The following is a 12,887-nucleotide window of genomic DNA, read 5'->3' on the forward strand; positions in this document are numbered from 1 at the left end:
CACCAGTTTCGCAAAGTCCTCTGCATTTAGTCCGCGGGAGGCAGCCGTCCGATCGACTGAGGTGCGAAGTGAGTATAGGAGGCGAGGATGGATGATGATATCCCCCGAGGAAGAACAAGAAAGAGAGAGAAAATGTTGCCTTCATGTGCTGCTCTGTATAAACCACTTTCCTTGATCTTGTCAAGTAGGGATGTGCTGTATCTTTTTGTAAAAATATTTCTGTTATACCATAATTACTTTATACTAAAACACATTATTCACAAGTTTATAATGAATGTATGAAACTGTTAAATAGAACATTTAATATATAAGCAGAACATGCCCTTAAAGCAGTGGTATGTTCTTGAAATCAATTTTTAAAATTTCCAAGAGTATTGTTATCCCAAAACACCCTGAAATATTGTGATATTTTAGGGCCATGTCACCCACTCCTAGTGCCATACTGTAATATCACAGTGATTTTAGAAAATCCATATCCTCAAGTTCTGTTTAATTTGCTCTTCATTAGGAAGCTTTGTGGGTATTTTTGTAAATCTTTGCAGGTTACAAGAATTAACTAAATATTCTGAACCTGAGTTTATAAATAGCATTTAACATATCACAGTAGGATTCCCTTACTTTTTGTAAGTTCTCATCTGCTCATCTGCTGAGTGTGAAATGATTCAGTTAAACATTAATACTAAAAAAATAAGTGATATCAAATCTAATATAATGTCTGAAAAAATCAAATTCAATTCAATATACCACATTCTTTCAGTGTAAACTGTTTCAAACCAGAAGGTCATAAACAAACTAATGACCACCAGTGAAACCATGCATTTATCTACCAAGGTCAGTAGTAAGTCAGAATTTACAAGTTAAATTTTTAGAGTCTAACAGCAAATGAAGGCAACAGAAAACTCAGAAAAAGACAGCGAAAAAGAAAAAGAAAGAGATTAAGCGCTGGGGAAGCTCCTCAGTCCCTTCGCAGCGGCCATACCTGGCTGAGGCCCTCCTCCAGAGGAGCCTGTGCAGCTGGGTTTAGCTGGATGACTGGGAGCCTTGGGCCACACGTGGATGTCCTGACAGTGAGCCTGGCGCAGGGAGGATCCAGCAATTCTCTGCCGCATCTCTGATGAAAGGACGCGGCCTTTGTGCATCCACTCCTGCATCTTGTTGACGGTCACTCCTGGGGGCTTTCCCACACTTTGAATCAGCTGCTGTGAGACAGCGGGCCCGGGCTTTTGGGAAGAGGCATCTGGAGAACTGACCAGGCAGCTAACAGAGTGGTCAACCGAGCTTGTGTTTGAAACTGAAGCCTCAGTTTCAATGGTGACCAGGTTCTCCTTGTGCAAATCTACTGTTTCACATGCAGTTAGCATGTTTTGAACAGACAAGGGGTCAGAAATGGAACCATTCTTGCTGTCTATATGCGGTTCTTCTAGTCTCTGATCTGTTGGGTCATTATTGGGGCATTGGTCATGCAGGCTTGCAGTTTCCTCTGTGTGTTTAGAGGCTTTAGTGTTCTCAGTCTCAAGCGTTCCCTGACCGTGACTTTGACCTGGTCCTATTGTACAGTACTGTACACCTGAGTCACTTATGGACCTCCGCAGTGCTGCTGGCCTGCGACTTTCATGGGGCATGCACTGCATGCTTAAGCTTCTCCTCCGAGAGCCTTCAATTTTGGCTCTGCAGGTCTCAGCAAGGTCCAGCAAGGCCCAGTGTGACCCACAAGCCTGCTGCCCACTTTGCTCACCAGATGAGCATGTATCATCATATGTGTCTCCCAGTCTAGTTGATGAATGTGAAGAGGTGCTCCTCACACTGTCCCGAGACTGGCTGGAGCTCCCACTCCTGCTACTCTGTGCCGGCCCATCAAAGGCCATGTCATGCATGGTGTTTATGAGGAGGTAGTAGGCTTCTTTTAGCTGATTTCTCAGCCTGTCCGTTTCTTCTGTGCTGTCTGTTTCCTGACCTGCCTGGACAAAAGAATGGAGCGGAGCCCCAGCCCCACCATTCAAGCCCAGGTTCTGACCCTCTGACTCGTAGAAAGGCAGAATCTCATTGTCGTAGTAGTCGTCCTCCTCGCTGTCCACAGAATTGGGCCGGTTTGACCCCTCTCTGTCCCACACAAGCCGAGGGGTCAGGCTGGAGTCCACTATCTCCAGCTCAGTGGGGAAGAAGGATGGACTCTGCAGGGCTGGCATCCTCAGATCTCCTTCAAAAGAACTTTCCACGCTCCGGATCAAGTCAAGGTCATCCACGTTGGTGTGAAGAAGATGAAAAAGGCCTGAACCTGAGTGGCTTGAGTGCAGGAGGTGACTGCTGATGCAGGTGATCTCTGCTGCCTCTGCTGAACCTGTGCCGGCTCTGAGGCTGACTGAACTCGCTCCCTGGTCCAGCACCACTCCTCCGTCCCAGTCTCGAGTCTCTAAAGCCCGTACTCTGTCCTCACTGCTCCCTCTGTCCTTGCAACCAGCCTCGGGCACTTTCACGGTGCCTCGGTCCTCTGGTTTAAGCTCAGAACGGTCCCAGCTATCGTTTCCAAAGCCTATGGAGTCTCCACCGGCCAGCTGCTCCCGGCCACGCAGCGCTTGGTCCCAAAGGCGAAAAGAGTCTCCAAGCCCGGTCTGCTCGTCTCGGAGCCCCGTGACCAAACGAACCACCCCTCCGTCCAAACCCCCGTTCAAACAGCGAGCCTGCTTACCTCCTCTGGAGCTCGAGGTCGGGTCCAACTCCACCGCTGCGACCGCTCGGCCACTCTGCGAGTCCGCCGCTGCCGCTGTTGTCGCTGTCCCTGCCGTCGCCGTAGGGGAAACTTTTGCCCTAAACTTACCGCCTCTCTCCCCGCCGCCGGTACCGTTCGCCACCGCCGCTTTTTTCGACTTCTTCCCCCTCAGTTTAGCTAACAAACTCCTCCGCAGAGGATCGGCCATTCCTCAGGGCTTCGCGTCGCGTCGAGTCTGCTTCGCTTCGGCCAGTCAGAGTCGACCTTCCCGAGCCGCTCCGCCGTGTGGAGTCGCCCCGTGAGCGGCCACGGTTCGCTCCATGCCCCGTTTACGGCCCCGGAGCTCCAGGATTCGGCGGTGCCTCACTTTAACCACCGACTTCGCCGACTTTACCCAACTAACCGCGACTCTGCGTTACTGTTTACCCGCACGCGCTGCTCCACTTTTCTGTTCTCTCTGTTTCTTCTCTCTCAGCAACTACCCGTATTCAGCACAGCCCCGCCTTCCCTGCGCTCCGATTGGCTACAAGCACTCCGCCTCCGCGCGCATGCATTGGCTCAAAGTTCGTACTCGCGACCGCTCTGTTCCAATCGTCTGCTTCCAACGAGCAGCCAATCTTAGCGCTAGAGGCAGTCAGGTCGCAGCCAATCGCTACGCACGAAGCGGGAAACTGAGAGCCAATCACAGTGTAGAGGAGGCGGGACTCTGTCTGAAAACGGGCGGAAATAGCTCTCTCTCTTTCTAATACTATAGCTCTCTCTCTCTCTCTCTCTCTCTCTCTCTCTCAGTTTTGCAGCAAATACCTGAAATACCTTCTGATGAGGGTGAGAATAACTGATGTATTCCGCAGATTCGCAGACTAAATCTGGAATAAACACCAACAATACGCTTAGTTTGCTCAAAATTATATGTAAGCCCATTCCTACAGTAAAAAAAAAACAATCCAAGACCAATTCTTTCTTAGTAAATTAAGTAAATTGATATTTCTATATTTTGAGATGCTATTTTAGCATTTTGAGATACTTTATCTTTATTTTTAAATACTATCATTATTTCTAGATACTAGATTCCCAGTAGTTATTTTGAAATACTATCAGATTATTCTGAGATACTGTGAAATTATTTTAAGCAAGCAAAGAAACCCACAAATTCTAGTATTTTCCTTGTTAAATATCACAATAACCACTATATTATCATAGTTTAATGTTAGTTTCAATGTTTTGTGGCCATTATCGTCACAACAAGCATAAAATATCATACTTTGTTTCAGTAGCTAGCTAGGTAGCTACCTTTTTTTGTTTCACCTTAAATGGTACAAAAGATGGCAGATGTAGCAGCATTTAAGGTGTAAAGGAAACAAAATAATTAAATAAAAGCTTATGTCCTCTTTCTGAAGACATAAGACGCCCTAAGTTAACTAGTTAACCAGCAGAGAGGTTGCTGAACTTATAAGGTCACATTTAAAAACAAGGGGTAGGGTTACCAGTCGTTATTTTGACATAAGAAGTGAATATTTTGATATACTAAATCTTTATTTTGAAATCTTATTATTTTTAGATGCTATCTCGTTATTTTAAGATACTAATTTTATTTTTAAATCTTATTATTTGAAGATGCTATCTCATTTTTTATTGAGATACTGAGTCTGTATTTAATTTTTTTTTTTTTTTACATTTAAATGTTTTTTTTCTGCTTGATAGAAAGGGACATTTATTTTATTATATGTGAGCAAAATTTTTTATCATGCATCATTAACATCATGACATGTTGGATCATTGTGGCCTGAAGAAATTTTGTGAAAATTCCTGTATTTTTAAAATAGCAATATATATCAGAATTAAATGGTGCATTGTTGTTGTTTTTTTGTTATCGTGCAGCCCTGTTTTAATTTATTGTGAAACCCATCTCAGACCATTGTGTAAGTTATCAGGCTCTGTATTGAGAAAAAATTAGGGAGATTACTCTTTTTTTACTGTAAGCTATACTTTAATGACTGAACTGAATGATGCGAATTAGACTGGACTGTATAGTAATATTGTAGTTAGCTGGAACTTAAGGCTGATTCCACCTTAAGTCTGTTTACAAACCTGTCAGTGCAGGTTTTAGTGGGAGTTTAAAAGACAAGCACAAAAAATCAGTCTTTCTCTCTTTCTTTCTTTCTTTCTTTCTCTCTCTTTCTCTTTCCCTCTGCAGTCCTCTTCACATCACCCGCATGATTGACTTTCACTTTTCTTCCTTCTACTGAGCCTCGGGATCATAAGCCCATCATGAGCAACAACAAACCACTTCCAAGAAATCAGACCTCAGTCAACCAGTACAGCCCTTAATACCCCACCCCATCCCACTCTACCCCACCCCATCCGACCCCATAATATATTATTATATAATTCATAGTAGATAATTTATTATTTATAGTAGATACTGAATTATTGGTAGTAGACACTGAATGATTGTTCATAGTAGAAACTAAATCATTCATATTAGATAATAAACCATTCATAGTAGATACTGGATCATTCATATTAGATACTAAACCATTCATAGTAGATAATAAACCATTCATAGTAGATACTGAATCATTAATGTTAGATACTAAACCATTTATAGTAGATACTGAGTCATTGGTAGTAGACACTTAATTATTCATAGTAGATACTGAATCAATTATCGTAGACAAATAAATTATTCATAGCAGATAATGAATCATTTATAATAGATACTGAATCATTTACAGTAAATACTGAATCATTCATAGTTGATATTGAATAATTTATAGTAAAGACATTCATTAATAGTAGATAATTAATCAGTCATAGTAGATACTGAATAATATGTAGTATAAAACTAATTACTCATTGTAGATACTAAACTATTCATAGTAGATACTAAATAATTTTAAATAGACAATTAATCATTCATAGTATACTCTGAATCATTCATAGTAGATACCGAATCATTTATCGTTAATACTGAATCATTCATAGTAGATACTGAATAATTTATAGTTAATACTGAATCAGTCATAGTAGATGCTGAATCATCTATAAAAGAAAATGAATTAGTCATAGTAGATGCTGAATAATTTATAGTAAATACTGAATCATTCATAATAGATAATGAATCATTCATAGTAAAAAATATATATATATTATTGTAGAAAAGGAATTATTCGTAGTAGACACTAAACAATACATAAAATATAGAAAATATTTATAGTAGATACTAGCTAGGTATGTGAATCACAAGGCATCTCAGGATACAATATTATCACAATACATTGACCACGATAACAATAATATCATGATACTGTGATTTTGTGCCTCTTTCAAGACAATTTTCTATAATATTTCACAGCATCTGTGTTACTGAAGAGGATAAAATACTCCTAAATAAAAAAATACTAGGAAGTATGGAAATTTTTGGTATTAGTTTCACAGTATTTAACTACCAGTATTCTTCAGTATACTGTAGGTTAACCATATAAGTCAGATTAAAGGACAAGTCTCAGACAGTTTAGAGCATCTGTGTTACAGGTAAAATCCTCATATTTGACGGCGCAAATCAATAATGTAGAAACTATACAGTAAATCATAATATGCATATTTTGTCCCACCTGTAATACTGAAAATCCATATCTGTTACTAAATCGTTCATAGTGGATGCACACACTTTTACACACACACACACACATTGTGTTTATTAGAGGTGTGTCACATCAGTCTAAAGCTCTTATTTGACACGTTTGAAGGTTAGACAGCGAGCGAAAGAAAGAGACACTTAGAGAGATCAGATACTGAGATGTGAAACGATTAGAGGGGTTTACTGGAAAACAAAACTGCTCTGTGCACGTGAGTGCATGCACACACACACACACACATACACAACTCCGGCGATGCGTGCCTGCCTTGTCTGAGCATCTGTGTGCAGGTCACAGCCTGCAGGCAGAGAGAGGAGGAGAGAAAACAGAGATAAAGAGAGAGAGAGGAGGGGGGAGAGGAGCAGGAGAGGAAAATTTGAGGAGAGATTGGGGGACGCAGGACGAAGCTGAAAAGGGGGAAAAGAAAAATAAAGAATGAGAATAATGCAGTGTAATGTGTCCTCGATTATGTGAAGTCGCTGAGCTGAATAACCTCTCAGGTGAACAACACTTTGACCGCATTCTCCACCAAAGCAGGCTATAGATTTATTTCATATTTTTATATTTCATATACAGCTCTGGAAAAAAATAAGATACCACTTCAATTTCTGAATCAGTTTCTCTAATTTTGCTATTTATAGGTATATGTTTGAGTAAAATTAACATTTTTGTTGTATTTTATAAACTACGGACAACATTTCTCCCAAATTCCAAATAAAAATGTTGTCATTTAGAGCATTTATTTGCAGAAAATGAGAAATGGCTGAAATAACAAAAAAAAAATGCAGAGCTTCCAGACTTCAAACAATGCAAAGAAAACAAGTTCATATTCAGGTTTTAAAAGTTCAGGACTTTTCAGGTTTTTAATCACAGTTTTCATGCATCTTGGCATGTTCTCCTCCACCAGTCTTACACACTGCTTTTGGATAACGTTATGCCACTCCTGGTGCAAAAAAAAAAAAAACTAAACAAAACAAAAGACCATGACGTTGTAGCACAGACACGACAGACAAGACCACCAGAACACTGACATTTTATCAGGTTTAAGCTGGCCTCTTTCAGGTGTATGAATGTAAACATATATTACATGTTCTTCTTGAAATATGTGTTTTTTGAATAGTTTTGAGAAATTCAATTCTTATCTGAGAAAATCACATTGCTATTGCGTTTATGAATATTAACAGATTAATATTTACTTGTTTACCTGTACAAAGAACTTGTCCAGGTGTGGTGTTAAGAAGGCAGGGCTTAACAAGACATGTTTACCACATGTTTAGGGTGTTTATTTACATCTAAAAGTCTAGGTTTTGGTTTCGCACTGTAGTTTAGTGACTGAGCACACTAAACAACTTTACTACATCTTGTCATCATCACATATATGGGTGGAGCCTCCTTAAACTTGACATTGATTGGTTTGTAGAATGTTGCCAGTTCTGCAAGTTTCCTTTCCAGGTGTCTTGAAACTTTGAAATCAACAATATAGAGATTACAGATCAAATAACATTGCTGCTTAAACACACTAGTGATTAATTAAGAGAATTAATACATGTCTTTTACGTTTTTTCGAGACGTGCAAGGAATACTTTTCCCATCGTTACGATAGAAAAGACACACTGAAATGCCCTAAATCAGGCTGCACAGTGCACAGTTAATGACTCGTCTATACATCTTTAAATTAGGGACCCATATATTATTTGCGACAATGTTAAATTCAACTCTGTAAGATTTTTTTTTTCTTTTAATTTAGCAATTTTACTGTGCCATCTTAATCTACATCCATCAGGTTGCTACACAATGTCTACAGCATCTCTACAAGCATCTCTATCAGCTGCATCTTATCACAGCGCAGCGTGTAGCTTTCAGAACAGGCCAGTGCCAACCTGCCCGCTCCAAACTCTTATCTCCCAGCTCTTAGTTACTGAACGCTCCAGCCTGTGTGGATCTTCTGCCTCAGTTTGTCTCCAGTAATGGCCCGCCCACTCTCTCTCTCCTTCTCACACACACACACACACACACACACACACACACATGCACACACACTCTCTTTGTGACGGGTGGTAGAACATCTGCTTTGCTGGCCTGTCTTCAGAAGGCCCATGCTGCCCGGTGTTTGAGTGTGTGTGTATATGTGTGTGTGTGTGTTTTAGACTGCAGCTGTCTGGGCTGGCCTCCGCCGTGCCCTCTGCATTGTCTGGCTGCCTCTCGCCCCTTTATTGGCTGTCAGTGCTCCACGGCAACCCAGGATTTACACCGGCAACATGCACCCCTTTCTCAGCACATAAATTAGCGGGGATCCCCTGGGCAGGCCCTCTCCGGAGGGGGCAACCCCGACTTTAAACCAATTTCGTTTCTCCAGAGTCACCAGAGTCTGGAAGCACCAAGAGAACCACCAATAGAGAGCACTGAGGGAGTTTATTCAGAAATGTAGTTAAATTCACTTAAAAATCTGTTTATATTCAGATTACTGCAGTTATCATATAATTCATGTAGTCCTGTAGCACAGTCCGATTTTTAAACCAGATCCTCAAAATCTAAAAATGTGAATAAGAAACCTGAATTTTGGAACTCAAATAAAATAACAAATTGATTAAGTTTAAAACTGTCCTATTGTTTAGTAGTCCAGTAGCAAAAGCTAAAGCTAAAGCTAAAGGTGCTGTTGCCATGTGGGTCAGCCAGACCTGACTCTTCCTGTACCAGTGTCACGTTCTTGTCCTGTCCCATGTCAACCTCCATGATGAAGGAATCACTTAAAGTTCTATATAGAACTTTTTGATGGTTCTTTACAGAACCTCTTTTTTTTACATACTGTTTCGAAGTGTAGAGAAACTGTACAGGGTTTGAGGAACTTTCTCAAATTGTACATGTATAATGAGGTTCTTGACAAAAAAAAACACTGTTAAAAGCTAAACCCCAACCGTATCAATAATAATCACTGTACTATCATTGTATCCTAAACTTAAACCCTCTTTACCTTAAACTAGTCCTTTATTTTAACCTTAAACCTACCCTTAACATTAAGTTTGCTAACAATCTTAATCCTAACATTAATTTTAATCTCAATCCTAACATTAACCTAAATTTAACCTTAACTTTACTAACTCTAATTTCAATTCTAACATTAACCTAAACCTAAACATAACTTTACTAACCCTAATCTCAATCCTAACATTAACCTAAACCTAACCTTAACTTTACTAACCCTAATCTTAATCCTAACATTACCTAAATTTAAAATTAACTTTACTAACCCTTATCTCAATCCTAATATTAATCTAAACCTAACCTTAACTTTACTAACCCTAATCTCAATCCCAACATTAACCTAAATTTAACCTTAACTTTACTAATCCTAATCATAATCCTAACATTACCTAAATTTAAGATTAACTTTACTAACCCTAATCTCAATCCTAACATTAACCTAAACCAAACCTTAACTTTACTAACCCTAACTAAACCTAACCTCAACTTTACTAACAATAATCTACTCATAACTTAAACTTAACACTAAGTTTAATAGCCCTAATTTTAATCCTATCCTAAACAGAACCATAACTTTACTAATCCTTATCTCAATCCTAACTTAAAACTACCTTTATCTAACCTGATCTACTTCTAATTTAAACTGAGCACAAATGTTTTAACCTAAACATTACCATAAACATTACCTTAGCATCCAGAAGCTGATTTTCTGCTATTTATATCTGTGTATGTTCATGTGTGAGAACCAGAGACACGTCCCTGTTCTACTGTCACTGTGGGGCACCTGCAAGTCCTCACAAAAACAGAAGTACAAGAACACGCACACACACTTACACACACACACACACACACAACCTCACGCACACACTAATGCAAGAAAGACCTTTAAGCAGTACAAATTCTGACCCAATTAGAAAATGGCTTTCAAGGCAAAGCAGAGTGTCTTTGTCTCCACACACACACACACACACACACAAACACACACACACACACACACACACACACACACACGATCCTTGTATTATCTGGGTCGTGGTGGAGGCCCTTAAGTGTGTGTTTAACCCTGCAGCCGGGGCAGATAGTCATCTCGCTGACAGGCTGCTACTGCTCCTCTCCCTCCTCGCTCGGGTTATCGTCTGTGGGGTCAGACTCGCTGGCTCCTGCCCCCTCCACTTCTCCCCTGCCCTCCCTCCGTCTGTCTCTGCACCCGTAAAGCCGACCCGCTGGGCCTACACCCTCAATCCAACGTTCAGTCGGCCCGGCTCAACATGTAGCTCATCTGCTGACAGCGCGCCATTGTTCAGCTTTTATAGCCAAAATTCTCATTTCAACAAACCCACCTCTCATAACATATGACTTAAAAACCCCAAGGCATCTGTGCCATATACACAGCAACACCACATGCCTCATTAGAAACCTCCATTCTTGAGAAAAAATACAACAAAAATGCAATAATGCAATTTAACCACATATATCTTTTCATATACCATTAACGTAATCTAAAGTTACAACCACAAAAACAGTGTTCCCTACATTTACGTTGGCTTATATTTGAATGCAGATCTGACTGCATGAACCCGAAATATTTCATTTATTAATATACATCCTTTCCTGTATTTTAGACCTGCTACACATTAAAAAAATAATACTTTGAATGGGAGCCAATTTAAGGCTAACAAATTAAGGTAATTGAATAATGATGATGATACATTCAATCAGGTGTTTTTAACATTTGATTATAATCATGGTTTGTGATTTGGTACAAAATCAGTATCCACTAAAGCCAGATATGAGCAGGGATCTCCATTTGTTAAAAAAAATGATTAAGAACATTTAAAAAAACAATGTTCCTCAAATAAAAACTGGGTGGAATTTGCATATTTATATATTTTTGTTAATAAAACTTATACACTCATTAATATGCCATACCTTATGTCAGTTTTTTATTAAATTACATAATACAAAGTATTTCAGCATGAAAGAAAGTTGTGATTATTATAGGTGTATTAAACACCTCCCTCATATTCAACAAACTGTGTTCACTGACGATGGTTTTCTAACTTGATCATGAGCCCATGTGGTAATTAATATCCATTACAGAATGATGTGGGTTTTTAATGCAGTGCCGCCTGAGGAGTCGAAGGTCACACTCATTCAATATTGATTTTCAGCCGTGCTGTTTACTTGCAGAGATTTCTCCACATTCTCTGAATCTTTTGATGATCTTATGGACTGTAAATGATGAAATACCTAAATTCCTTCCAATGTTCTGAAACTGTTGGACTATTTGCTCACGCAGTTGTTCACAGAGTGGTGAACCTTGCCCCATCCTTGCTTGTGAACGATTGAGCCTTTCATGGTGGTGGTGCTCCCTTTATACCCAATCATGACTCACCTGTTTCCAATTATCCTGTTCAGAATTAGAATTCTTCAACTTTCCACGTCATTTGTTGTCCCTGTCCCAACCTCTTTGGAACGTGTTGCAGCGTCAAATTCAAAATGAGTAAATATTTGCAAAAAACTATAAAGTTTATCTGTTTGAAAGTAAAATATCTTGTCTTTGTAGTGTATTAAATTGAATATAGGTTGTTTTACACAACATCCTAACTTTATAGGAATTTAGGTTTGGACAAAGTTATGAAAACTTTTGTAAACAGTGCAGTATATAGTGTTAATGGCCAAAAAAATAATTATCTACGTTCCAAAGAAGATTGATATTAATATATATCAATAATATATATTAATATATATTATATCAATATATCAATAATATAATATATATATATATATATATATATATATATATATATATATATATATATATATATATATATAATTAATAGAGCACTTATAATATATATAATTAAGAGTTGAGTTGTTTTATTCTATAAACTACTGACAACATTTCTCCCACATTTCAAATAAAAATATTGTCATTTAGAGAATTTATTTGCATGAGAAATTACTGAAATAACAAAAAAGATGCAGAGCTTTCAGACTTCAAATAATGCAAAAAAAAAAAAAAGGGCCAATTGTGTGGAGAAAGTATGTCATGATTATGCCAGCACACACTATATCCCATAATATCTCTTTAATACAACTGCTAAATATATAAATAGAAGTTAAACACATATATATATATCTCTCTATATATATATACATACACACACTGAGACTCCTGATTATGCAAGCCTCTGATTTCTCTTCACTATCCCATAATACTCTCAAAGCCACATTTATCCTCTTGGTTAAATCTTGCCAAACCATAAGAGTGGAGTTCAGGTCAAACTCCGGGAGAATTCCCTGCACAACAAACCAGAACTGCAGTCATCACATATTTGTGGTCTGAAACGTCCCAGTGCTCAGTCTGATTATTCATTCATTCAGACTCGCATAAAAACACGACTTTACTGAGTTAATCATTTATAAACCATGAGAACACTGCTGAACTGCCAGCACGCACTGGATACACGTGGTTTTAGGATTTAGCTCTGTTTTTTTATATAGAAATGATCAATAAGAACATTATTATTGCAATTTTACTGTACAGGATGGATATG

The 12,887-nt window shown here is 38.8% G+C and overlaps 1 protein-coding gene across 1 annotated transcript in view; it reads right to left on the reverse strand.

The window, feature by feature from the left end:
* The window catches only part of syde2 (synapse defective 1, Rho GTPase, homolog 2 (C. elegans)), a 62,893-nt gene extending 59,712 nt beyond the window's left edge, over positions 1–3,181 (reverse strand). Inside the window, exon 1 of the mRNA XM_015602265.3 lies at positions 980–3,181. Within this exon, the coding sequence (XP_015457751.3) occupies positions 980–2,915 (1,936 nt within the window). The 5' untranslated portion in view covers positions 2,916–3,181. The remainder of the gene's footprint in view (positions 1–979) is intronic.
* Between the last annotated feature and the right edge of the window lie 9,706 nt (positions 3,182–12,887).

This window comes from Astyanax mexicanus, chromosome 13 (assembly GCF_023375975.1).
Source record: "Astyanax mexicanus isolate ESR-SI-001 chromosome 13, AstMex3_surface, whole genome shotgun sequence".
NCBI classification, from domain to species: Eukaryota; Metazoa; Chordata; class Actinopteri; order Characiformes; family Acestrorhamphidae; genus Astyanax; species Astyanax mexicanus.